The 26,930-nt window shown below is 36.4% G+C and overlaps 1 protein-coding gene across 1 annotated transcript in view; it reads right to left on the bottom strand.

Moving 5' to 3' along the window:
- LOC129271797 (uncharacterized) overlaps window positions 1-26,930 on the bottom strand; it is a 130,486-nt gene that overhangs the window by 51,679 nt on the left and 51,877 nt on the right. Inside the window, exons 35-51 of the mRNA XM_064106821.1 lie at window positions 26,400-26,552; window positions 24,718-24,738; window positions 23,878-23,993; window positions 21,528-21,696; window positions 19,941-20,120; window positions 19,505-19,531; window positions 18,920-19,084; window positions 17,250-17,522; window positions 15,526-15,790; window positions 14,662-14,813; window positions 11,483-11,673; window positions 10,406-10,501; window positions 8,970-9,119; window positions 7,120-7,261; window positions 5,589-5,744; window positions 2,307-2,477; window positions 1,295-1,351 (exon numbers count right to left, since the gene is read on the bottom strand). Coding sequence (XP_063962891.1) covers window positions 1,295-1,351; window positions 2,307-2,477; window positions 5,589-5,744; window positions 7,120-7,261; window positions 8,970-9,119; window positions 10,406-10,501; window positions 11,483-11,673; window positions 14,662-14,813; window positions 15,526-15,790; window positions 17,250-17,522; window positions 18,920-19,084; window positions 19,505-19,531; window positions 19,941-20,120; window positions 21,528-21,696; window positions 23,878-23,993; window positions 24,718-24,738; window positions 26,400-26,552 — 2,484 coding nt within the window. The remainder of the gene's footprint in view (window positions 1-1,294; window positions 1,352-2,306; window positions 2,478-5,588; window positions 5,745-7,119; window positions 7,262-8,969; window positions 9,120-10,405; window positions 10,502-11,482; window positions 11,674-14,661; window positions 14,814-15,525; window positions 15,791-17,249; window positions 17,523-18,919; window positions 19,085-19,504; window positions 19,532-19,940; window positions 20,121-21,527; window positions 21,697-23,877; window positions 23,994-24,717; window positions 24,739-26,399; window positions 26,553-26,930) is intronic.

The following is a 26,930-nucleotide window of genomic DNA, read 5'->3' as shown; positions in this document are numbered from 1 at the left end:
TCAACACTACCAACGAATTCAAAATCACAATGTCCCCATCGATTCCCTGGGGCTAGAGGTATGGGGAAGGGAAATTGCATGAAAAGTTCAGCAGGGTGCTACATAACTTTTTAGAAGCACTTGCCTGGTTGGGCAAGTAAATTTTCAAATAGTTGGAATATACTTGCCCCAAGATCTATTTCACTTATCCGAAAAAATCCTTGAAAAAAAGTTTTACCTCTTAAAAAGGAAGTTTTGCGGTTTTTATAAACCATTGACCGTTTTCTCTCTTTTGACATGAACTGATCTACCTGCCATGACCAAAATTAGGGTCAATATCATATCGACCCTAATTTTGGTCATTCTACTGTGAGAATTTTGCTTGCCCAATTCGGGCAAGTAGTTTTGGTCTTTACTTCAAAACACTTGCCCGGCTCTAACTTTTACTTGCCCCGGGCAATCGGGCAAGTGCCTATGTAGCACCCTGAAGTTGTAACACCCAGTGTCAAACTTGGTTCATCAGACAACATTCAACACCAGCTTTCAACATGTACTGCCAGAAATACAGTATGTCATATCTTTTCAAGTTCATCCCATCGCCAGCCTGAGGGATTCAACAAAAATTGTTTGTTTGTTGTACCCCGACTGACCCCTGGAAAATCTGGCACAGACTTTGATTTTTTTTATTATTCAGATTTTTTCAAAAATATGACAATCGACCCTAATTTTCATACATTTTGCCACATCGTTTTTGAAGAAAAAAACACATAAAAACTGTTAAATTATGCAGTAGAATTTCATCCACATTAAAAGCATTGTGCCTGTAAAAGAAAATAGATCTAGGAGCTCTCTCATATCAAACCTAAAATTAATGAAAAATTAAGATGATAAAAAACAAAATACTTTAGTTACCGACCCTGATTTTTTTCTCTCTCTCTCTCTGCTAAGGCACACAAATAATTTAGTTTGTTAGGCCTAGTTCAAGTAGAGTACTTTGGCTGCTGGTGTTGGTACATGTATTACCATAATGTCTGCATCAGCTTCTAATGCCATACTTGAAATGACCCGGTGTGTGTCTTCCAACATTACAACCTGTGGTGGCAACTGGCTTTCCATAGCTGGAAAATGACCTGAACTTACATGTAGTCACAGGGCTCTAGGGGAGTTTCACGAATAGGTTAGTCCGAGTGATTACACTGAAAATTTCATAAGCTACTGAAATGCATGCATCTGATTGGCTGAGAGCCAATTCATAGGTGGAAACCAATTAAGAAGATGGTTCATGAAACACCCCCTAAGCCAGGTTGATACTCACCAGTATTGACAGGGCCTGGAGGAGCTGGCTGACCACTAGACCCAGACAAGATGATATCTAATCGATGGGGAAAATAATGGAAAATGAAAATATTGTTATGAATTATTATCATAGTCTTTAATTTCACTGTACAAAGACAAGCCAACCTTTTCCGACTGACGAAAATATGGATGATTTTGCTCAAAATTACATGTAGGAAAGAAATTACATTGCTTATAGGAGTGCACGGTAAAAAGAATGGGAAAACTGTTACATGACCAACTCAGCGAAAATGCAAATAGAATTTGATTTAGATTACACAATGAATAGGAAAGCATCAGATAAATGTGAAAAAATTGATATCTTAAGGCCACCGCACACCTTACGACTGTTCGCGATCCGATTTTGGAACAAATCGCATTTTGCTCATTTTCTGAAGATGTGAATGGAACATATCATTTAATGTGAGGTTAAAATTAATTGAAAGAATAATCTTATAACCAACTTGAAAGATTGCAAGCCTTTATTTTGGAGTAAAGGCCAAATTAGTTTCAAATCGTAGCCAATCGTACGACTGCTATGACGTCATTACGACTATATTAAATTCTCTTTTATTCCAAGAAGGATGATAGCATAGTCACAGATTTGATCATAGGTATTCGTACGATGATTTATAACATTACACAGTATGATATTCCAAGTCTCAATATTAGCATCAAATTCTACAACATTTTATTCTGAAATCGGGTCGCAGACCAGTCGTAAGGTGTGCGGTCGCCTTTAATAGTCGATTTAGAGCAGGGATAAAAATACATGGGGGCTCAAGGTGACCTCGCCCCTGAAATGCTCATAAGAGCCCTGGAAACTAAAAAAAAAATAGCCCCCTAAAAATCACCAATCACGACACTGTTAAAGCTAAAAAATATCTAATGTTGCAGATTCAGGTGGTAAGTTGTAAAAAGGAGCCCCCCCCCCCCCCCGAAAAAAAAAAAAAAAATTGCCTGATTCAGAGCGCTTGAAAAACTTGACTTACTGCAAGTTGCCATTGTGATGCACATTTCGTTATAGAGGATGTAGCCTGTCATGCACACACAGCCGTCCATGGGTGGTTGGTTGCAATCCGTCTGTGGTGTCTGGTTTTGACAAGTGGGCTGACACGCAGAGGCCATTTCTTCGTACATCATGTTGGGACCACATTGCATGGCTGCAACCGAAAGAGAGAAAAGACAGGATGTACTGTATGTCTATTTTTAATCAAACAAAGAAAATGACTTACATTAAACATGGAGAAAATAGAGAGCTTCGGTTAATTGCATTCATATTTTCCACAACATAGTTTTGCCATGAATTGGACGTATCACTTGATAATGTATGAATTTGTAGGAAATATTGTTTTACATATTCACGTATCTGTGAATTGTACAGATGAATTTTACTCCAGAGAAATGCAAATATACAGATGTAAGGTGGCCATAAAGGGTAGGGGGACAGTGCCCCCCCCCCTTGCCCTCCCCCACTTAGAAAGCACCCAAACTGAATTATTCTTTGAGTAATTAGATACTTAGTTTTCTCTGAAATCAAAATGCCAACCAAATGAGATTTTGAACTGCATACCCTGATTGGAAACAACCCTTAGACAATTATTTCTACCAAACAAAATACACAAAGAACTGTTGCAATAAAAATACTTTTACATGTAAAAATACCCTTGTAAAAAAGTACCAAACAGTACCATGGTATCACTATGGTATTACCATGGTATCACTATGGTATTACCATAGTATACTATGGTAATACCATAGTAATACCATGTACTGTATTGTTCTTTTTTACAAGGGTAGTATTATTAAGTAAAATTTCATTCTTCTGGTTTACTTTGCAGACCTGCCAACCTCTGGGAATGAAAAATTGTATTCTGTGATTAAAAAACACTGTATTTCCCCAAAAAAACTGTATTTCATAATAAAATGCACACTGCTCTTGCAGATGACAAAAAAAAACATTGAAACATGTGTATATCTCACCCTGGTTTTAACAAAAAGATTGAAAAAAAACAAGTTACCTTAAATTATATTCATCCAATAACTATATCTGCGTAAGTTTTATGAAATAGAGACATATAGAGATGATTTTTCTCAATAAATTACGATTTCGCAAAAAGAAATCATATTTTTTTTAACGTAATGTCGTATTTTGGTTGCAAAAACATACTAAATATGGCAAAAAAGTACTGGTTGGCAGCTCTGATTTAGTCTGATATATAGGGCACTGTAAAACAAAAAGTTCACAAAAAATGACAGACAGTCAGGCTTCATGGAACAGTAAGACTCCACATCGCTTCTATACTCCACTGGTCATACGCTCATCACCACTCATCTATGCATCACTGCCAGGACTTCTCAGCTCATCTACTCTTCTGCTCCTGGTCATCATTTCCATGGACCTGGCCACGGAGGATGGGGGTGCCATGACGATGCTGAGCACCCCCAGTAACAATAGAATAATCCTCTGTGGACAGGGCCCTGATCATTTCTCAACTAATTTACAGCTCTTTTGAAAGACTTAACCTTAATGCATGAAGTATGCTTCTCACTCTCTCATCTTCTTTCTTGCCTTTCCATTTCCATATCTATCCCTCTACCATCCAACTGTCCTAACCACTGCACATCTTCTCATTACCACTTCGCCACCCATCACTTCCAGGACATCATAACTCATACTCTTCTGCTCCAAGTCATCATTTCTCAACTAATTTACAGCTCTTTTGAAGGACTTACAAACCTTGCCGCATTAAAAAAGAAGCTTCTCCTTCTCATCTATTCTTTCTCACCTTTCCATTTCCATCTCTATCCATCCACCATCCAACTGTCCTAAACACTGCACATCTTCTCATTACCACTTTGCTACTCATCACTGCCAGGACTTTGTAACCTATACTCTTCTGCTCCAAGCCATCATCATCACTCAACTGATTTACAGCTCTTCTGAAAGACTTAACCTTAAAGCATGAAATACGCTTCTCACTCTCTCATCTTCTTCTTTCTTGCCTTTCCATTTCCATCTCTATCCCTCCACCATCCAACAGTCCTAAACACTGTACATGTCATTACCACTTCGCCACCCATCACTGCCAGGACATCGTAACTCATACTCTTCTGCTCCAAGTCATCATTATTTCTCAACTAATTTACAGCTCTTTTGAAGGACTTACTTAACAGTACAGCATGAAATACGCTTCTCACTCTCTCATCTTCTTCTTTCTCGCCTTTCCATTTCCATCTCTATCACTCCACCATCCAACTGTCCTACCCACATGGTGAAAAGTACAAGTACAGGTAAGCCCTCATCATTATAACAGTGCCATCATGTACACCTTCAAAGAATCATCTCACACAAAATGTCCTTTTTCCCTGAATGGGTGAACTCAAGTTCAGTGCTGACCTTTAGGTGTTGGTGCTAGGTTAACTATTCCATGAGCATAGTACCAAACATAAAATAAAATTGGCCCTGAAAAGTCATTCACAAGGTGTTGAGCCATCAATATGGTGATCTGTATCATTTTTGTACACACAGAATCGGCATTGGAGCTAGGAAACATAATCAAAATTGTGTTTCCAACACCAACATCAACACTGGACTTGTAATCACCCAATGTAAGTATAAATCTCAGTCAAAAAAGATCCAAGCCTTGACCAGGTTCTTCAAGCTCTCCCTCTCCGGCATCTGCCTTTTGGGGAGCCCTTGATTCCACTTCTGGACAGCCATTTTTTGTAAACTCAGAATAGGTTTTTGAGCTAGAAAACATAATCAAAATTGTGTTTCCAACACCAACACCAACACTGGACTTGTAATCACCCAATGTAAGTATAAATCTCAGTCAAAAAAGATCCAAGCCTTGACCAGGTTCTTCAAGCTCTCCCTCTCCCGCATCTGCCTTTTGGGGAGCCCCTGCTTCCACTTCTGGACAGCCATTTTTTTGTAAACTCAGAACAGGTTTTGGAATTAGGAAACACAATCCAAATTGTGTTTCCAACACCAACACCAAGACTGGACTTGTAATCACCCAATGTAAGTATAAATCTCAGTCAAAAAAGATCCAAGCCTTGACCAGGTTCTTCAAGCTTCCCCTCTCTGGCATCTGCCTTTTGGGGAGCCCCTGCTTCCACTTCTGGATAGCCATTTTTTTGTAAACTCAGAACAGGTTTTGGAGTTAGGAAACACAATACAAATTGTGCTTCCAACACCAGCACTACCACCAACACTGGACTTGTAATCACCCAACGTACATGTATAAATCTCAGTCAAGAACACTCACCACAGTCTGATAGGGTTCTCCAGCCTTCTACGTTGACATTCTGAGCCTTACACCTTGTCACGTAGTCATGAATGGAGTCACACTGACTCTGGGAGTGACACACGTGATGCAGGCAGGACTCAAGGTAGACCTCGGGAGCAACCGGGCAGATATCGACTATGGAAGATTTAAAGAGGTGAGGGGGAGATAAAGAGGAAAGAAAGAAATGGGTCACTATATGTAAGTCCATCACTGTCTTCGGACATTCAAGTGGATTTATCACAAAATAAATATTTGTAGAGAGAAGGTGGTTCGTGAACAATGGCCCGAATTCACAAAGGTGGTTTTGAAAACCCATGGTTGAGTCCATGGTTTATGCAGATTTCCTGTATAAATTATGCTTATTTTACCGCATATATTAAAAACTGTCCAATGCTGATGCGCGCTATTGTCCCAGTGAGCCAAATTGACGCCTGTTGCCGTGGTTATCCACGCTATTTTATTCATGAGTCCACTCTTTTGAATTAATGAGTCCACTCTTCAAACAGTGGACTCATGAATGAAACAGCATACATGTATCTAATCATGGTAACAGGCTTCAATTTGGCGCACTGTGACAAAAGCGCGCATCAGCATTGGACATTTTTTATACAGGCACCCGATACGCGGTAAATTAAGCGGGATTTATACAGGAAATCTGCATAAACCATGGATTCAACCATGGGTTTTCAAAACCACCTTTGTGAATTCGGGCCGATGAGTCTTGCCTGATTTCCTGATCAATAAAACATGCAATATGATATTTTGACCCCAAGATGACCTTTGATCCATCATCCTCGTGAACACATGTGGTATTACCCGGCGATCATTTTTTGCCAAGTCTGATGCAGAAATAAAGAAATGTGAGCAAGTTGAACAAAAACTTTAAGAAAAATGAATTCCTTGATTCAAATTATATTCTGCCATTGGAGAAAGTAAATCAATTTACATCAAATGAATCAGACAATTTTTGCACGCCTCAAACTTTGACTGATAATAATATATTGATCATTTCATGTAATGTAACTCTATCTCTATGTGCTTCAGATTAACATAAAAAAGACAAAGCTACAGAACTGACTTTGTCGAAATAGCTACATATCGAGTAAGTAAGTACATGTACGATTAAGGTTTGCTTTATAATGATATAAATGGATATTCATAAATGGATATTTATGATAAAATGCCAACAGGCCACTTCAACCCCGACCCCCCCCCCCCCCCCCCTCCTTCTACAAGGATGGATGGCACATTGATAATATATAGGACTACTTTATTTTTGTTTACAATTTAGCACAAAATGTGGGTTTTAGTCCCTGGGTATACATGTATGTAGGTGGTAAAAATTATTTCAACATGGAATTTCCAACATGGATATTTGTGATATAGTGTACATGTAAGACAGAATGCTATCTGTAAAGCTCTGACGATCCCTCTCTGAACAATAGCGTGGATAACCACGGTAACAGGCATCAATTTGGCGCACTGTTGTAAATTCGGGCCTTTTACTTACATATGCTCCTGATGTTAGTCAAAGTGAAATGACACTGATTGCTGATGTGTGTACTCTCTTCACAAGGTACGTCCACAGGCTCGTAGGTGTTGGGATCGCAAATCCTTTTGTACCGCTGCACAAACATTTGCGTATCGAGTATCTGGAGAAAGACAAAGATGGGAGCAGTGAAAGTCCTTGGTTTTCACTTACCGTGAGAAGAATTATCGTGAAACATAGAGATCATGGCACAAATGTGAACGCCTGGGGCCTGTCTGATATAGGATTTATGATTATGGCAACTCTGCAATTAATTATGGAAACTACCATGGCAACGGGGCCCAACAGCCAATCAAAATCAAGGTTTCCATGGTAGTTTAAGTTACCATAATTGTAAATCTTTATGACACAGGCCCCCAGAAAACTACACATCATGTCATCCATCATGAAATTCAAGCAATTATTTCACCAGGTACACACTGGTAAGAAGAAAAAAAATCATTTATCCACACTGTGCTGCACTCAACCCAGGTGAGGTGAATGGGTACCCGGAAGGAAGACATTCCTTGAATGCTTGAGCGCCTAGGGAGCCCAGTTAAATCCGGGGTAATAATAGCAGGGCCCACTGGGAGAACAGTTTTCATAACTGAAGTGGCTTCCCTGGGTAAATATACCTATATTATTATTATTATTTGACAGATGGGTCAGTCCATCCGGTTTGGTAAAAAATTAAAAGGTATAGTTCTCGACTACATGTACATGTACATCTTCCAGTAAAGACCAATTCAGATGTGGCTCCCACTTGATGTATCAATGTGAGGAAGGTCTACAACTACTGTATAGTAATTCATCTTTGATCTTGAAATCTTTTCTGGGGCCCGTAACACAAAGCTCAGCAATGGTCGTAGAACATTTTTCTATGATTGATTGCATGTACAATCAATCGTGAAAACAAACGTACGATCAATCACTAACCTTTGTGTTACGGAACCCTGGATATGTTGTAGTAGAAATCAACTTTTTTTAGCAATGTTACAGTACATGGACATCACATTCATACATCAATGGCAATAGACTGCCAGCAGGTCTGAAGTTGCAACACATCATGATCTTAAATTAGTAAGCCATTCTGGGACACCATTTTTTTTTTACTCAAGTATTAAATCATTGGAAGATCTGTTTATGGTAACACCCGTAGGAACTCGGCAGAACAGCTTTTTGCAGGTAAACACCAAGCTGGTATATGACCAAGTACATAGGAAACATTTAAGTCTAGGTTGATCAGCCATAGTGGCTGACCTTATAGATGACAGATATTACTCTTGGGTCTTTTTATCAAAGTGGAGACAACGGCAGAGATGGGATTCAAACTCACAACCTTGTGATTTTGAGTCCAATGCTCTAACCACTAGACCACACGACACAAAAGATATTTGCCTGGTTCACACAAACAGTTTCTTACTTCTGGGATGTCATAAAATGTACCCATTGCGAAAGACTTGCCCAGATTAAAAGCATTTTGGGTGACTTTTTAACACTGTTAGATGATTGAAAAAAGAAGATGCAACAATAACACAATTTTAGGATCTTTGCCAACCAGGGCCCCGTCTTACAAAGAGTTACGACTGATCCAATCAATCGTAACTCTACGGAAATCCATCAGTGTCATAATTTTTTCCATACGAAATTTGCACAATTTTCAAGAAAACAATGAATGCATGTATACATGTACATCATAGTTGGAAAATATTTTGAACAACCATGAGTAATACAGTACATGTTGACGTTGATGTTGACGTCCATAGTTGCAACTGATCAGATCAATCGTAACTCTTTGTAATTTTGATTTCAAGATCACGAATACTGCTCACCTCATTATCCAGAGTAAAATCATTGTCTGCGTTGCCGTCGTTGTTCCCACAAAGGCCAGAAACCACATCCGCTGTGCCTTTCATTGTGATGTAAACAGGTCCATCCTTCTTGTAGTGAATAGACATCCCAACGTTCAGCTCTACAACGTACTAAAGGAAGGAGAAGGGGGTTTAAAGGGGGAGTAAGCTGTGTTTGGTCTCTCATTGACTGTATGTTATGGATACATAGTCTTAAAATATACGTTTTCAGATATCTACTAATACAACAGAATAAATTGACCAAGAATTGTATTTGTATAGAGAAACTAAAATGTTTCGAGAGGAAGGGTAATTGTTTTGCTACTTGGTAACATAATTATTGCGGTATAATGTATTGACATGATTGAGTCAATTTGCATGTTATCATTCAAGTGGGTCTATATTACTAGACTACTGTACATGAGCATTATGGGTCAGGAAATTGGCCAGGTATGAGTAGTTGAGGACTCGAGATGGCGCTGTTGGTTCGTATCTGCTTTAAGAGATACATCTTAAATTGATATCCAGAGTGTGTGTGTGTGTGTGTTTGAGTTTCGTCAGACGTGTATCAATCAGATATTATTTTCCTCTGGGACCGACATTTAAGGTCACCATCTGAATGACGGGATCATGGCTAGATCATTGAACTCGAACCCCTGCATCAATTTGTAACTTCCCGAAAAAACGCCAAATATCCATTGCACATTTGTTTTAATACAGTTTTAATAATATATTTGCAGCATTCTGATTTTTTTTTTAATGTTTGAATGATTGGCTGTAAGGTGATTCAGCCTCTAACTTTTATCCAGCACATTTCCATGTTATTTGCGCTGGAACATTCTGAGCTGACAAAGTTTCGGTGGGCGGAACCATTATTAACTCAAAGAGGTACATGAGCACAGCTTTCTCAAGTTCAAAATTAATCTTCTGTGCTCCCAAAATTGGCAATAATCATTAACTTTCTATTTATTTTCATAGAACGAAAAAAAATCATACATGTAATGTACATGGAAGAACATGAGTGAAAACTTAATGATAAAAGAATACATTTACTGAAAATTTTCAATTTTATATTGTAAAATATTGATTTTGTAATTTCCATCGCGTTGGCAATTTAGAGTAATGATTAGCTCAAGTTAAACGGCTTTTATTCAGAAATAGCACTACATACTGAATGGGAATGATATTGACCATGTTCCATTTGTAATTACTAGTCAATGCAAAATATATACATGTATACACGTATAGCTCGCACTCCCAAAGCCATTCTGGCACCACTCAGCAGGATACATGCACAATGAAAATTTCCATTGAAATGAAAATTGTGTTTGTTTGGAAGGAAGGAAGGAAGGACGGACGGACGAACGAACGAAATAAAGAAAGAAAGAAAGAAATAGGAAGTGAATTGGGTCAATTACCTCTCCATTTCCTCTCTCTGATATGCTATAGTGCTGTCCAGAGACATCATTTACAGGAAAACCATCTATCCTGACATCCTCACCAAGTTCAATTGTCTGAGAGTAGCAGAGAACATGATGATACATTGAAATACAAACAATTATAAATTATAACAAGAAATATCATTAAAGGTAATTGACTCCCCCGCCACTTGCCCCTACCATGGCAGTGCCATTTCCAATACACTTAGAACAAGGGGTCTTGCATGTCTTAACCCCAAGACCAATCATTGAGCCACATTTCATGAGCACTGGTCAAAAAATTGAGGAAGTAGTTCGACCTGCAATGAGTTTCCTGGGTCATAAGTTACTGTTACTTTGGCAACACAATTTCCGACCCATGCCCAAAAATGTGTCTTGCACAATTTTTTCCTCAAGACTAATGTTTGTGCCAAATTTCATGAGCATACATTGTAGGTGACAAATTGAAGAATTACAGGTAGCTGGATCCCGAACTTATACATTGAATGATGTAATATGTCGATACCATGGTTTCCAACAAATGGCAAAAATAGCTATTGCCCATCTTCATCCAAAGACTAATGCTTGTGCCAACCGAGGGGGGCGGAATCCCCCCCCCCCCCCCCGGCTGTGAGAGGGGTCCAAATAACCCGGCTCTTTTAGGGTTAAATGCACTGCTCATAAGATATTTGTAAATTGGTTTATAACATATGGCCTGAAGTAGTACATTAATCTTTCTTATCTGTTAAAACTTGTCCAAAACTTGAATATCAGAGAAGTAAAAAAAATAATAATTTCTTTAAAGATTAAGAAAGTTGACTGCAACCTACAAGTAGCATTCAAGAGAATTGCGCAATAGAATCATTGACAAGTCTGGAGATTAAATGATTTGAATAACTTGCAGTGAGTTTTCTGTTCCTAGACGGCACATCTCTCTCGCAGAATCTTCACACACAACCTTGGAAGAATTTTGAAGTACATGTACATGTACCTCCGACACACCTATTATACCCTGACCATTGCAATTCAACTATTAAAAAAGAAACTTATTGACGGACAAAAGCACAAACTGTATACCTGCGAAGCAATCTCGATGACCACTTCTCCGTTTCGTGTGAGGACGTCAAAGCGCTCCCCCGCGAATGACTGGTGGCTGACCAGGGTGAAAGTACACTGTTGGTTGTCGGTGAAACTCACTGGGAAGTAGTAGAACTTATCATCAAACGTCTTGAAGTAAGAGCCCCCGATTAGGTTGCACACAGCTTCACCTACATTGCAAATCAATCAAATCAGTTATAACATGATTTAACCTCTTGACTACTGAATTCTGAAATACGCATAGACTTTGTACAGGGATTACCCGATTCCAGTTGGCAACGGGTTAACTTTGTTAAAATCACTTGGTCTAAGTCGAGTAATCCCTCTTATGATAGCAGACGTGATCCCACAAAAATGCATTAAAACACTGAATTAATCCGTTTTCAATTTCATTCGGAACTCAAATATTGAAAAAGTCAAAAGATGCACTCACACACAATTATAGCCAAGGTGGGTTAAGGATGATTGGTATCAAAATATAAGAGCTTTCGTTTAAGATGGCTCGAAAGATTGTTAGACGATAGTGACGGTCCATGGAAGGATATGTATCATTTTTGGTATAACTGTACTGGTGGCATGAATTCTCTATTGCACTGTAAACATGACCACAAATTATTGGATTATTGAAATGTACATTTACATTTTCATCTGGAAATATTACCAGCATGGAATTATGTAAAGAACAATGCCTCCTGTGAAACTGCTTCTGTTCAAAACATAAATGTTCATAAACAAGTAATGGCATAAGACCATTGTTTAGAATACTACTGTAAGTCTTTGTTTCATGAAGATTGGTTCAATTGTGGAATTACATGTACATGTATTTATGTACAAAATCTTTTTGAGGAAGGACATTTGTTTCGATGGATAAATTCTAGCTTGTCTTAAACAAACAAAAGCAAGCATAATATGTTATTTGATTATGCAAAATTAAAAAGAGCTATTCCAAAATATGGTTTACAGAGTATTGTAAACATACATGTACATAACTAGAGAATGAAATAAAATAATCTCTTGAATTTCCTGGGTTTTTTTTTTCTTTTGGAGAATTGGCCACTGCAAAAAGGGATATCAGTAGTAAAATTTTTTACAATTTGATTTGTTTAAGGCTGAATTTTACAAATAGATGTTGTCTCTTCGGGGAAAATATATTAAAGACTGATATTTACTAGTTTTCTGTGTTTACAAGAAATTTGACATTTACAAGTGAACTTTGTTTATGACAGTTTAGTTTTAACCTTTTATACAACATACAACCATCAAATATAATCTTTTCATATGGGGTTTTAATGACAACAAATATTGTCCCCACTGTCACGTTAACAAAGATTTAGTGCACACTTTTGTTGAATAAGATCTAAACAAACAGTTCTTTACTTATGTTATTATTAAGAGGATTGCTATGTATACTTTTAATGTAGAAATTCATGTGAATACTTTTTTTTACTAAAATTAAATATCGATAAAACACGCAAATAACAATAACAGTTGCTTTTGGTGTATCTATACAATGTTGCTTAATTCAAGTAGATATGGTGTAGACAGAAAAAATTCAAATTTAAGATAACTTTTTGTACGAGAAATGGAAAATAGAAAAATCCAAACAAAGAACTAAAGAAGTCAGATATTCAGAGAATACCAGAGAAAATGTTAAATGTATTATGGTATTCAGTTAATTATGACATGTGATATATCATGTTGAATCTTCTGATGAATTTTTCTTTTATTTTGTTCACATGTGAATTTATGTAAAATAAAGTCAATTTCAAATTCAAAACCTCCTTTTGTGGACGTTAATTTGATTTCCACTGATCTGAATCTGTGTTTAGATGTGAAAATGAAAGAAAGGCCTGACATTTGTTCTCAACTGAATAAGTATGTCTCACACGCTTACCTTAAATGGGAAGCTGACCCTGAAAATAACTTGATTATATTTAACCCTAAAAAGACTGGGGGGGGCTGATTCAGCCCCCCCCTCGACATGTTTCGTGATAAATCCGCCGCTTGAAATTTTTTGACCGCATCACTCGCTGACTTTTTACTTTCAAGTCTCGCGCAACTTCTGAGACCAAAATTGTGACCCCCGAGTACGCGGTTCCGAAATTACGCAACATTTCGTAAGTGCATGCAGACCCAAAATTACTCAAAAACGTGAATTTGTGTACAAATCCAATGCAAATAGTGTTTTTAGCCAAAATTCATAAATGTATCATTATATTTCCTTTTACTGCTTAAAATCAATCAATTTTATCTTTTTAATGGTCAAAATAAAGTCCCCGACAATTTCCATTGAAAAAAAAAAAAAAAAACAAAGTTGAAAAACAAAGAAATAAATAAGAAATTTAGAAAACAATAGAATACATAAGAAAATAAATGTGATGTTGAAATTTTTTTTAAATAAATTTGATCAGATGCCTATCTAGAGTATGTGAAACAAAAATTAGCATTTTAGGGGCATTATTTTATTAATTAGAGCAAACTTATGATTTTATGCATAAATTAGCATAATTAATGAGCAATGAGATTTTTTGCAGAATTTGATATTATTGTTTTGTAGATAATGCCATGGGTAACGCGCGTGCCAATTTTTGTTGCGATCGCGCGGTCGACGGCCGAGATCATAAGGGGGGGCTGAATCAGCCCCCCCCCCCCAGTCTTCTTATATTAGGCGTCGAAATAGCCCAGTCTATTTAGGGTTAAAGCAGATAAACTAGAGGAAAAATATTGACAGAGGTTTAATGGAAATCTGTCAACGAATATCAAAGTTATGAATTTTTTAAGCTTTGATTTTGTGACATCAGAGACGGGCAGCCCTCCATTACAATGCGATTTTCCAAAAAAAATTGAAAGTGATTTTATTTGTACGGTGGATGTATCACCAGACACCATTTCATACCCAATCTACTAGAAAAATATTTGTATCCATCATATTCCATGGAAGAAATGGGAATTTATGCAATTTATATTACAGGATGTATGGGGAAGCTTCTCGCACTTGACGTCACAAAATGAAGACTTCCTAAATTCTTAAGTACTTTATTTCAAATGAACTTTCATCAGACCTTCTCCAATATTTTCTCTATCTTTCTATATGTATCATCCAGATGAACTTCCCCTATAATTGCCTCAAACACACCCCTACTTGTCAGCATACTCACGCATATCACATGTGGGTCCCGTCCATCCGTACGCACATTTGCAGCGAGCTCCACCATTGAATGGGAGGCAGGTTCCACCATTGTGACACACCATGTTGAGGCATGCCCCAGCTCTCCCCGACTTCGGAACGGGATCCGGGGTGCACCGATACCTGCACCATTGAAAATATAAGTTATAACACCATCATCAGGGTTATGAATTGAGCGTTTCATGTCGGTCACAACCAAAGGCACCTTAACAGAATATGGGAAAACCATCCTTATCCCAGTACAGGATCTGTACTCAGTCTGGATTTAGTAAAAGCCAGGAATTTCATTTCTCCACATGTAGTTTTACAAAGCAATAATGAAGACTTATTATTCTCTCATTATTGTTTATCTTAATTTCTAATTTCATACACATTGAATATTATAATTGGTAATGGAAGAAGTCTTCATTATACTATCTGAAGTCATGTTTTAGATATATTTTCCTTTTACTGGCCTGATATTCAATGAGCTATAATCATTTCAAATGTTCCATAAGCTTATATTTTGTAATGGAATTGCAACATGGATCTGTAATGTATGTGTTTTCCATCCTGTTGTGTTTTAATATAAACTAGAGAAAAAACAGAGCAAGCATAGTGAAATGAACTAATGACAGAAATAAAAACAATTCTGAGTCATTTATAGACGTGTCTCTGACCAGAAATCCTATCAGTCCCTTAATTACAGACAAACCTTTGATAAACTGCAACAGCGCATGCCCTGAAGATTACATTATTTTATTCATGCATAATTCTCTTTCACATTAACCTTGCTGCCCTTCTTTGTTTTTTCTAACTTAAAGGGACTTGGAAAGATCTAACAAGAAATTCTCACCTAACTTTCAGCGACTTTGGAGTGTCAACAGAAGCACAGGGGTCTCCAAAGACACCCGTAGTCACCTGGAAGGCGCAGGAAGGGAGGCCTTGACAACGCTCAAGAACCTCTGAGATGGAGGATTCTGAGCTGCAAGCAGGGTAATCCATGCCGTCGCCGCCGCACGTAGATGTCAGGTCATAGCCATAGTTGGCGTAGGTCACGTCGATATACTGTCCGCTTGGACATCCTATGATCATCACGCCTGGATCGCACACCTGCATAGCTGTTTGGGATAATAATAATCCATATGCTCTTTATCATTCATAGTCATTTCAATAATTTCCGTATTCATATTCATAAAAAAAAAAAAAACATAATCAGCAAATCACAAACAAGAATATATCACATAAAATTGGAACCAAAAAATAAAAATGGAAAGAGAGAAAGCTATACAATACATGCAAAAGCTACATTACAAATTGAATACAGAGGAAATGCCTTTTATTTGTTCGAAGTAGACGAAATACATGTAGAGATCCTCCAAAAATTCCTTTTGCCCAATTGATCGTGGGCCCAGCAGCCACTGAGCAGCGGCAGATCAATGGTGCTCTATCCCTAATTCATTAAATTCATTTGACATGGCCAGGGCTAGAACTCCCGACCTCCCGGTTGTGAGGCAGACGCTCTACCAACACAGCCAACACACCAGTTGATAATCATGCCAATAATGCAGTAATAGGTATTTGGATCTATATCTATCTGGAAATATTCTATTCCTAGGTTCACAAGAAACAGAGAGAGAAATTTGGATTTTGGCAGTTGGTGTTGTATTGCCAACAAGTGGAAAGTGTTAACTGTGCATTCAGTTATGGTTAAGAAGGATATAGATCTAGTGGGTTATACAGAAATATCTATATGTTTAAGAGAAATCTGTACGTCAGATAAATTCATACATTTATATTGTAGCGCCCTGCGAGGATAATATCACCTGGTCTCTGGCTTGGCCAAAAATAAATTTAGTTTGAGCAATATATGTTGAAATACCCTAAGGATAGACAATATCTGTCTATTATACAATTATTATCATCATTTAATCCTTCTTTATAATCATCGTCATCACTATCATCATCATCATCATCACTATCATCATTACCACTATCATCATCATCAGTTTTATCATCATCACTATCATCATCAATATCATTATCATCATCATCATCATCATCACTATCATCATCATCACTATCATCATCATCACTATTATCATCATCATCATCACTATCATCATCACTATCATCATCATCATAATCACTATCATCATCATCATAACTATCATCATCACTATCATCAACATCATCATCATCATCACCTCACTATCATCATCATCATCACTATCATCATCATCATCATCACTATCATCATCATTATCATCATCATCATCACTATAATCATCATCATCACTTTCATCATCAACATCATCATCATCACCATCATCACCACTATCATCATCATCATCATCATCATCACTATCATTATCATCATCATCACCATCATCATCACTATCATTATCATCATCATCACCATCATCATCATCACTATCATCATCATCATCACTATCATCATCATCACTATCATCATCACTATCATTATCACCATCATCTTCATTGTCATCACTCTATTGTCGTCAGATCCTCAGCTTCTGACTAACTTTTACACTTCTACTTCTTGATACATATACTTACAAGTAGCAGCAAGGTAGGGGAATCTCCACGTAGAGGGAGCCTTTGAACCAAAGAGGATGTATCGGAAGGGATGTACCGTTCCAAAGTCAACAGCTCCAATCGGCACCTCGCTACCTCCGGTTTCCACCTTCACAAGCTCGATGACCTCGTCTAAGAAACTGACACGGAACTGCGTGGGTCTGTCCGCATTCAGGATCCCGGGTGTGTCGAATCTCATCTCTTGTTCCTGGCCTTCGAAAAATTCTGTAATGTTGTTTCCATCCACTCCAATCGCTGAAAGAGAGAGTGAAATGATTCTTGACATCTAATGATGGTAATGATAATAATAACAATACATAAATACAAACAAACTTTTATCTCGCTCACCCGTAGGTTCGAACATCAAATGAAATCAATAGAACTGTAAAAACTAGAGGTATTTAATCTGAAATATTGAAAAACAATGTTGTTGTTTTTTTTTAAAGACAAATCAAAGAAGTACATTTATACACTGTAGATCGGGGGGGGGGGGGGGAGTATAATGGCTTTTATGTATACATGTACAGTAGTTCTGATATAGTGTGCTACTAATAAGATGACCAAACAAGGGAGTATTTACATGTGGAAAGCTGTTTATTACTCTATTGATAAGTTGTTAGTGTGGCTCGTACATTCAATTCTCTATTTGGTCCTTCAACCAAATTAATAAATATGGTACATGTATTTGAACCTGGGGCCTGATTTCAAATGTCAAATCCGTGCTTTTGGTTTGATTTTTTCATCTTAAATCTGTATGGCAAAAAGGCAGTGGAGCGCTTCTCCTAATTGGTGCTCTTAAATTCAAGAAGCAAGAAGCAAAAAGCATGTACCATGTACACGAAAATTTATACGGCAGACAGGCTCCAGTACAGAAAGGAACCGATGGGTCATACAAGTAGGTCCATGACATTTGCTCCCGCGACAATTGCTCCGCTGCAAATTCAACACACTAATGAATTCGCCAACTTCAACCCTGGATTTAACAATACCCCCAATCCTCAACCTAACACTAAACCAAAAATAAAACCCTATTGCAAACTTAACCCTAACCCTACATGTATATCTTAGACGAAATAAAGCCCGAAGAAATTGTCGCAAGAGCACATGTTGTGTCACCGTTTCATAAAGCCGTTTGTAAAGTTGCCCATACACACGACTTAAACACATTCTTGGGTGATAAGGCAGCTTCTAAGGATATACCATTTATCACAAAAGAGGATCTCCATTCATGTATTAAGCAATTTATGCATTAAGTCATTCCTAACTTACATGTAGTTTGTATGAAGCACCCACACAGGCCCTGTTACATAAAGCCTTGTGACTGATGATACATTTGATTTTAATGCCAAAATGATTGTATATTTTGGTCAATGCAATCATAAGGTCTTTTTTTCTGTGATCATTGCGTCATATGGCCCTGGCAGGGAATTATTTTACTGACATCGTATCGCAATTTGCCCAACACTATTTTCAAGAATGCCACATAAAAATGACTTTTCGGTAGATTTTTTTTACAGAACTGTGCAGAACTTAATCAAGAGCTTTTCTGTTACATGTATGACCGAAAATGCTACTCGTATTAGATAAGAAAAATAATTTCACGCCTGGAATAAAAAAAAAAGAATTGACAAAAGTTGATATGAATCACATACCAATCTCATATTCCGGAACCCCATACGGATCGCTAGCGAAAGCAATGTAGGCATCAGACATCGCATCAACGGAAAACTCCACCATATCCTGGCCAGGCTCAAGGCGGGGCAATACATTCATCAAACGTTCCTCTTGATCGTCGGCATTGAATAAGAAGGTGTAATCTATATAACAGAAGAATTGCAGAGCATGATTTAAGACCTTGTACATTTCATGTAACTGCTATTAAAGCTTCAGAAATATGTTGATTCAGGATGTGCCCTCTGAATGTTAAGGTCAATTCTAAATAAATACCTAAATAAACATATAAATATATAAATAAATACATGAATGAATGAATGAATAAATAAATACATAAATGAATAAATAAATTAATTAATTAATTAATACATAAAATGAATAAATAAATAAATAAATAAATACATGAATAGATAGATAAATAAATTCATAAATAGATAGATAGATAAATAAATACATTAATAAATAAATAAATAGATAAATAAATAAATAAATAAATAAATAATAAACAAAATTAAATTAAATTAATTATTAAATTATTAAATAAAGAAATAAATAAAGCATACCTTGTTCTGTTAAAGCAGGAGAGCCTCCTGTGATGTAAAAGAGAGAAAACAGAAAAAAGCACATGATGATTAACAAACAACATATGATCAATGCCATCTATGGAAGGCCTGCGACGTCAACATCTAAAGGGCATAAGTCTGTTCATTTCTTTTCTTCACATTCAATTGATATTCATTATGGCAAGAATGAGAATGGATAACTGCAAAATCTGTACATTTCTAACAAACATCATATAATGACAATGTTCATTACAAAACTTACATTCATCCACTGAACTTTGAAACATACACATCACCATTTATAATCTTTCTCAAAGAAGTGATGGTTGATTCAAAATTTAAAAAAAATCTCTTCAGCAAAGACACTGTACATGGGGTATTGGCAATGAAAGAGATGGGAGAAAAATACAAATAGCCTTCCACTTTTACAAAATACCTTGACCACTGCATCTGAGAGGAGATACCCTGAAAAAGCTTGTGTTGTCGGCGGAACGGCCAAAGGTCACAGAGGTCACTGGGAGGTTGCTCTTGTCGTTCAAAATGCCACCATCGTAAAGCATGGACCCGGCATCGTTGGCATCACAGTTGCAGTAACTAGCGGCTCCCCCTACACAACCTATAAAACAAGTAGACAAGAAATTTATTTAAATTATTGCCAGGAATTATTTCAAATCAATTCAAATCCATTTCTACGAATTGAGTAAGAATCAAACATTGAATATATAATCAAAATTAATTTAAAAAGCAGTTTAAAAAAAAACAGGAAATTAAAAATGTGGGGGATTGACAAAAGCAGTATTGTGACCTATCAAGTTCAATCCCCAATCCAGCATTTTGCACAAATTGTTTTTAATTTAATAAAAATTGATATGTAAAGGCGAAGTTCAGAAAAGGCGTGAAAATATTCTGCAATGACTCAAGTGTATATAGAGATGGTGCTACAAAACTACTCCACTTTAATCTTTAATGACAAATAAAAACAGATGTCACCATATGTGACCAGGCATGGCAAAACCCACAAAAAGGTGGGTTATAAAACTAGCTCCAAATTTGTCACACTAATTACTAATTAGTGTGACATTAGAGCGGTAAGATTATCGACAACAAGAGAAAGGTTATCGAAATCGCTAAGTGGCAAAAACAAGTGATTATCGACAGGACTATCGATGAAGACGTTATCGATAACAGCCCTGCTAATTAGGCATATCATGTTCTTTATTACAGAGAAGTACCAATGAATCATCTTATCCAGTTTTCAATTTATTACAGTTCAAAATAGGGGGAATACTTTGGTTTTCAGGAAGAAGAACAAATTGCAAATAAATCCAAAACAAAATATGGGTCATATTAAAATAGCCAAAACAATTTATTATTTGGCTTTGTTTGGTACATCCATTTTGCTTTACAGTTTAAAGTAAGAAGTTTACTCTATCAAGAAATACTAAAAACTGAAATGTTATCATTCTGACAAAAACGTTTAATGTCCTCCCACTGAAAAACAGTTGAGAACCAACAAGAGAAGAGCTACATGTATGACATTGATGAATTTCTGTAGTCTAGTGGTTATGACTCTCGTCTTTCAATCTGAGGGACATGGGTTCGATTCCAAGCTATGTTGTGTTTTCCTTCAGCAGGAAATTTACCCACATTGTGCTGCACTCAACCCAGGTGAGGTGAATGGGTACCCGGTAGGAAGAAATTTCTTGAATGCTTCAGCACCTACATGTATATGGCAGCACAGCTAAAGCAGGGGAAATAATAGCAGCACTTTTTATCCTTAGGCAAAAAGAGCTTTAAAATCCAGCTATTATCATTATTATTAAATCACAGAGTGATTTCTTTTTTGTGGGTCTTGCCATGCCTGGTCACATATTGTGATCAGTGGCATATCTAGGACAAGTGCTAAAATCGTGCCCCTTTCAAAGTGTAATATAAATATGGGAACCTATAGATTTGGAAATGATCATAAGTTTTTTGCAACTCCATATAAGTGTAGTCGAAAGTGTGTATTCTCTCAACTGACCTTCTTGAGAAAGCTTGCACGCACATCCCTTTTCGCCTGTAGGGACACCGCCCCAGTTGACCATCCGATTGCCATGCCGATCAGTCCACCAAGCCGTCTGTACATCTCCAGACCAGATGGGGGAGCCCTTGCAGTTAAATTCTATCATCTGCTCGCACTTTTCAGACACCTTCAATTCATCAAAAAGGTAAAAGTACAGATGAGAAAGTGGATATATGTTTGTGAAGATTTATACATGCACATTGCATAGCAACGAGAACAACAACCATGTGAACATGATGAAAATGACAATCCGTGTACTACCAGGCTCTCTAATTGAAATGATGGATTCAATGTGAATGAAACAATACAAAATTAGAAGTACATGTACCACTATTAGAGTGATATGACAAGCAAAAACTGTGTAATTAATATCGGGAAAGTGAAAGGACAAATGATCATTTCTTAGGGAACTTTGGATGTAGCTATCCTCTGAAGCGAAACTAAGTGGGGGTTGCCAAAAAATTGCTATCAATTGCAAGTCAGTTTGGTATCCCAAAATCAATTGTAAGTCTGGTAATTGACTAACAATACACACTTGATTGCAGACCTCCCTCTTGCAACAAGTAGAAACAATAAATTATGATAGAGGTACAATTGATACATTAATATCAATTGTAAAACTGCAACAGAAATTTACAATTAATTGCAAATATTTTCTTGCAACACCCCCTAGGGAAGGAGCATCAACATTCAAATTGCCATCACGAAGTAATACATGTACTGTAGTTAGTCTCATCAACTGAAACCAAAGGGTGATTATTTGCTTTATATTCCCACAATGGAAATGTTCTACAAACTGAAGACCTTAAAGATTTGGATTCAATCGCTTTATGTGCTCATGTAGGTCACACATGTATCTTAACCCTAAGAAGACTGGGGGGGGGCTGATTCAGCCCCCCCTCAACATTTTTTGCGATAAATCTGCTGTGCGAAATTTGTTAACCGCGTCGCTCGCTGACTTTTTACTTTCAAGTCTCGCCCAACTTTTGAGACCAAAATTGTGACCTCCGGGTACGCGGTTCCGAAATTACGCAACATTTTGTAAGTGCATGCAGACCCGAAATTGCTCAAAAACGTGAATTTGTGTACAAATCCAATGCAAATAGTGTTTTTAGCCAAAATTCATAAAATGTATCATTATTTTTCCTATCCTGATTAAAATCAATTTATTTTATCTTGTTTATGGTCAAAATAAAGTCCCCAACGATTTCCATTGAAAAAACAATGAAAAACAAAAAGTCGAAAAACAAAGAAATACATAATTTAGAAAACAATAAAATACATAAGAAAATAAATGTGATGTTGACATTTTTTTTAAATAAATTTGATCAGATGCCTATAAAGAGTATGTGAAACAAAAATTAGCATGTTAGGGGCATTATTTAATTAATTAGAGCAAACTTATGATTTTACGCATAAATTAGCATAAATAATGAGCAATGAGATTTTTCACAGAATTTGATATTATAGTTTTGTAGATAATGCCATGGGTAACGCGCGTGCCAATTTTCGTCGCGATCATGCGATTGACGGCTGAGATCATAAGGGGAGGCTGAATCAGCCCCCCCCCCAGTCTTCTTAGGCGTCGAAATAGCCCAGTCTATTTAGGGTTAAGTGTATTCTGATACTCAAGGTTGGTCCCACATGTAATGTAAACAATCATCTATAATTGATACGTGTCTGCATTTTTTTTATCCAACAATCAAAAGTGTTCTCTAGGAAAATAGAGAAATCCAACGAATAAATTCATTCATTCATTTTATTTATTCCAAATTCTCATTAAAAAAACATACAACATACAAATCAAAGAATACATTATATACAAATAAAGATACAAAAATAGAAATACATTTAAGAGAATAAATGAGAATATGAGGGAGCCAGCATAGGCCAATGGCCTTTCTAAGGCTGGGCTCCCGAGACCATAATATAATCATAATAATCATAGAAGAGAGAGAGAATGTACTGTAAATATCTAAGTATATGGGTTGATAATAAGGCAATTACAACTTATTTTCAGATTTATTTATAGGCATCAATAAGGATTTTTTTTTTTTTAAGCAACAATTCTGTAATCAACATAATATTTTGGGAACGACCAAGTACTTTTAAGAATGGAAAAAATGATAGATATTTAAATAAATTGAAATGTGCCACTCCTACCCAGTTTGTTTCATTTTATATTTCACATCTCTATACCCCAAAATACATAAATACAAATAAAATGCTTACAACAGGACAGGAATTAACAAAATTTGAATACATGCACATTAGAAAATCAATAATCATAAACAGGTAATAATAATACCCTAGTAAGAGCAGCAATCTGTGCGATGGATGCTTCGGAGTATCTGAAACGTTGAGTGAGACCATCCTTGTCTGCGAACAGGTAGTCCTCGTAGTCGTGATAAATTACAGTCTCGGCTTTGAAGAAGAAAACAATTAAAATCTTTACAAAATGGAACAGTGTTATTCTAAAATTTGTATCCATGGGGGAGGGGGAAGGGGTAAAGTGGTGTAATTTTTTATTTTTTTTGATATCATTTTCAAGGGCTATATCTCACAACTACTGCCTAAATCTGCAATATTGGATAGGTTTTAACAGTGCAATAAATTGGGAATTCCAGGGTTATTTTTTTCAGTTTCCAGGGCTCTGTTTATTATGGGGGCTAAATCCCCCATAATTATGGCTTCCTAAGTTCCTATAGTTAAAACCGAAATTAAAACCAGTTTTTCTTCCTTAGGGGTAAATGATCAAGAGAGCTCATTACAGACATGATTCCAGGGAATTATTTCTTTTTAAGAGTCATAAGTAAAAAAAAAAAAAAAGGTGTAAAATAAAATATATCATGATGAAAGATGATTTGACTCGTCTGTGTAAAGCACATAGATAGAGTCTTTTGACTATTATGCGCTATAAAAATTTCAAATATTATTCTCATCGTTATTATTACTTAACCTTTAACCCTAAAACAGGGGGGGAGTGGCAAACATGAGATAAACAGCCTCCACTCAACTGCTATTATACCGTTCAAATTCATATTCCTCTATGAAAAGTACTTCCAAAGTCAATATTTTCCTAATACTCAGCAAAAATACAATGCTGTATTGAAATTCAGTAGGCAATTGAAGAAAATACATTACATACCCACTTTAGTAGTTTGATCTCCTGCATAGAGAGAAAAGGGATTAAGAATGAGAGATCATGAGATATGAAAAGAAAAAAAAAGAGAAAGAGAGAAAGAAAAATTGCAATGCATTTGTACAGGGTGTATATAAAAAACAAGAAAGCAAATTGAATAAAATCCAAGAAAAACATGTGGCAAAAAGTTTTATATTCCAACATATTGTACATGTCCAAGCAAGGGCAAGCCATACTCCCCCCCCCCCAAAAAAAAAAAAAAAGTTGATTTGAATTAAAAGAGAAAAATTAGACAAAAATGATGCGGATGCTGACACTTGAAAATTGTGCACAATGCAGTGATATGCAAATCAGAGAGTCGATGATAAAATACATGTACATTCACTATGATTTCTTTTGTATTTTATTCTTTGAATTACACAATATTTCATAATTTACAAATTTGACAATAAGGAGACTCTGAATCAAATCACAATTGGTTGCAAAAAATGTCAATATTATTATCATAAAAAAAGTTTGTCTAATGGAGTTTGCATTATACTTTTTATCTTTTGTTTTTGACATTTTTGACCCACTGCAGACATTTTTTTAACTTACTATCTATACATGTAGATATACACGTACTTACATCTAAGTACATGTATATCACAGTTTAATTAATCAAGTTTTGCAGTTTACGTTTTGAATATCTTCTATATTCTTGAGTCAAATGCCTCAGTCAAGGCCGTAAAGGGAAGTTCACACTGACAATAATTTGATTTTAATAAAAGCAGAAAAATTAGAGAAGCAATTGGTGAAGGTTTGATGAAAATCAATTAAGGAATAAGGGAGTTATGATTTTTTTTTCTAGTTTTGATTTAATGATGTCACAAAAAATTTGAAAGTGATTTCATTTGTACAGGGGATATACATGTATCATCAGACACATCATTTTCATGCCCATTCTAGGAGAGACCTGCGGGTCATAGTGATTCAGTTCACTTTTCGCCTCCCAGGCACAGGTGACGCCAAACAAATAATAATAATAAGAAGAAGAAAAACAATCTTTTTATTCCCCATGTTTGAATAAAAAAGTGGAATTCATGGAATTTATATTACATGGAATTATTGGAGAGCTTTTATTAACAAATCATAACTTTAATTTTCTTTGATGGATTTTCATCAAAATCTTCACCAATATTTTTCTCAAGTTTTTTTTTTTTTTATTCAATTTATTTCAGATGTTACCAATTAAAAGGTTAAAAAACAGGTAGCACCTCAAGAAGCTTACGCTTGTCGAGCAAGGTGCTCCCTTACAGAGAACAGCAAGAACAAAATTATCAACATACTTTTGACATACATGTAGAGTACCGAAGTGTGATTTCAGTTGCCATGGTGTCATGTCGGGCTGGTTCTTAACAGAGTTGCAGCTGACGATCATCTGTATTCATGCAAATGACTGGCTCGTCTGAAAAATAGGTTGCAAGCGATCAAATTCTGATAGCAGCCATTTTCTCCTATGAAAAACACATGCTTTCATTTGGCGGGTTCATTTGTTTAGAACCAGGCCACCATGACACCACGGCAACTGACGTCATCGCTTTGGTACTCTATAATATGCTTTTATCAAAACTATTTTATTGTCAGGGTGAACTTCCCCTTTAAAAGAACAATTGCAAAAAGTAAGAAAACCTGAGTATTAAATTTACCTGAGTCAGGGTAATAGAAATCACAGTAGGCAAAAAACGGTCGAAGGACTCCAGCCTCCTCATCTGGATCAATCCAGTAGAATCCAGAAGAGACCGGAAATTGTTGGTTCATCAAGTATTCCAACACGCCACTGCAGGTTTTTTGTATGGGAACTGTCATGGAGCGAGGGGGAGGGGGGAAATAAGGAAATCATATACTTCAATATATTTATTTTCATGACTGAGTGTTTAAAGGAGAATGAAACTTTTGGAGCAAGTTAGCTTTTGTGAAAGCAGAAAAATCAAAGAATAAGTTAAACAAAAGTTTGAGTAAAATAGGACTAGCAATAGAAGAGTTATGAGCATTTGAATGTCGAGATCACTAATGCTATGGAGATCCTCCCATTGGCAATGCGACCAAGATCTATGATTTCACAGATGAACAACTCTCCCCTTTTGGACACTGAAAATATACCCCAAAACATCTATTTTTGCTCATTCTAATCATATGACAAACGATTCATCAATGATATAATGTTGTGAAACCTCTGT

This window comes from Lytechinus pictus, chromosome 11 (assembly GCF_037042905.1).
Source record: "Lytechinus pictus isolate F3 Inbred chromosome 11, Lp3.0, whole genome shotgun sequence".
Taxonomy (NCBI): Eukaryota; Metazoa; Echinodermata; class Echinoidea; order Temnopleuroida; family Toxopneustidae; genus Lytechinus; species Lytechinus pictus.
The sequence above is the reverse complement of the archived record's forward strand: the minus strand, read 5'-3'. Positions and strand labels throughout refer to the sequence as shown.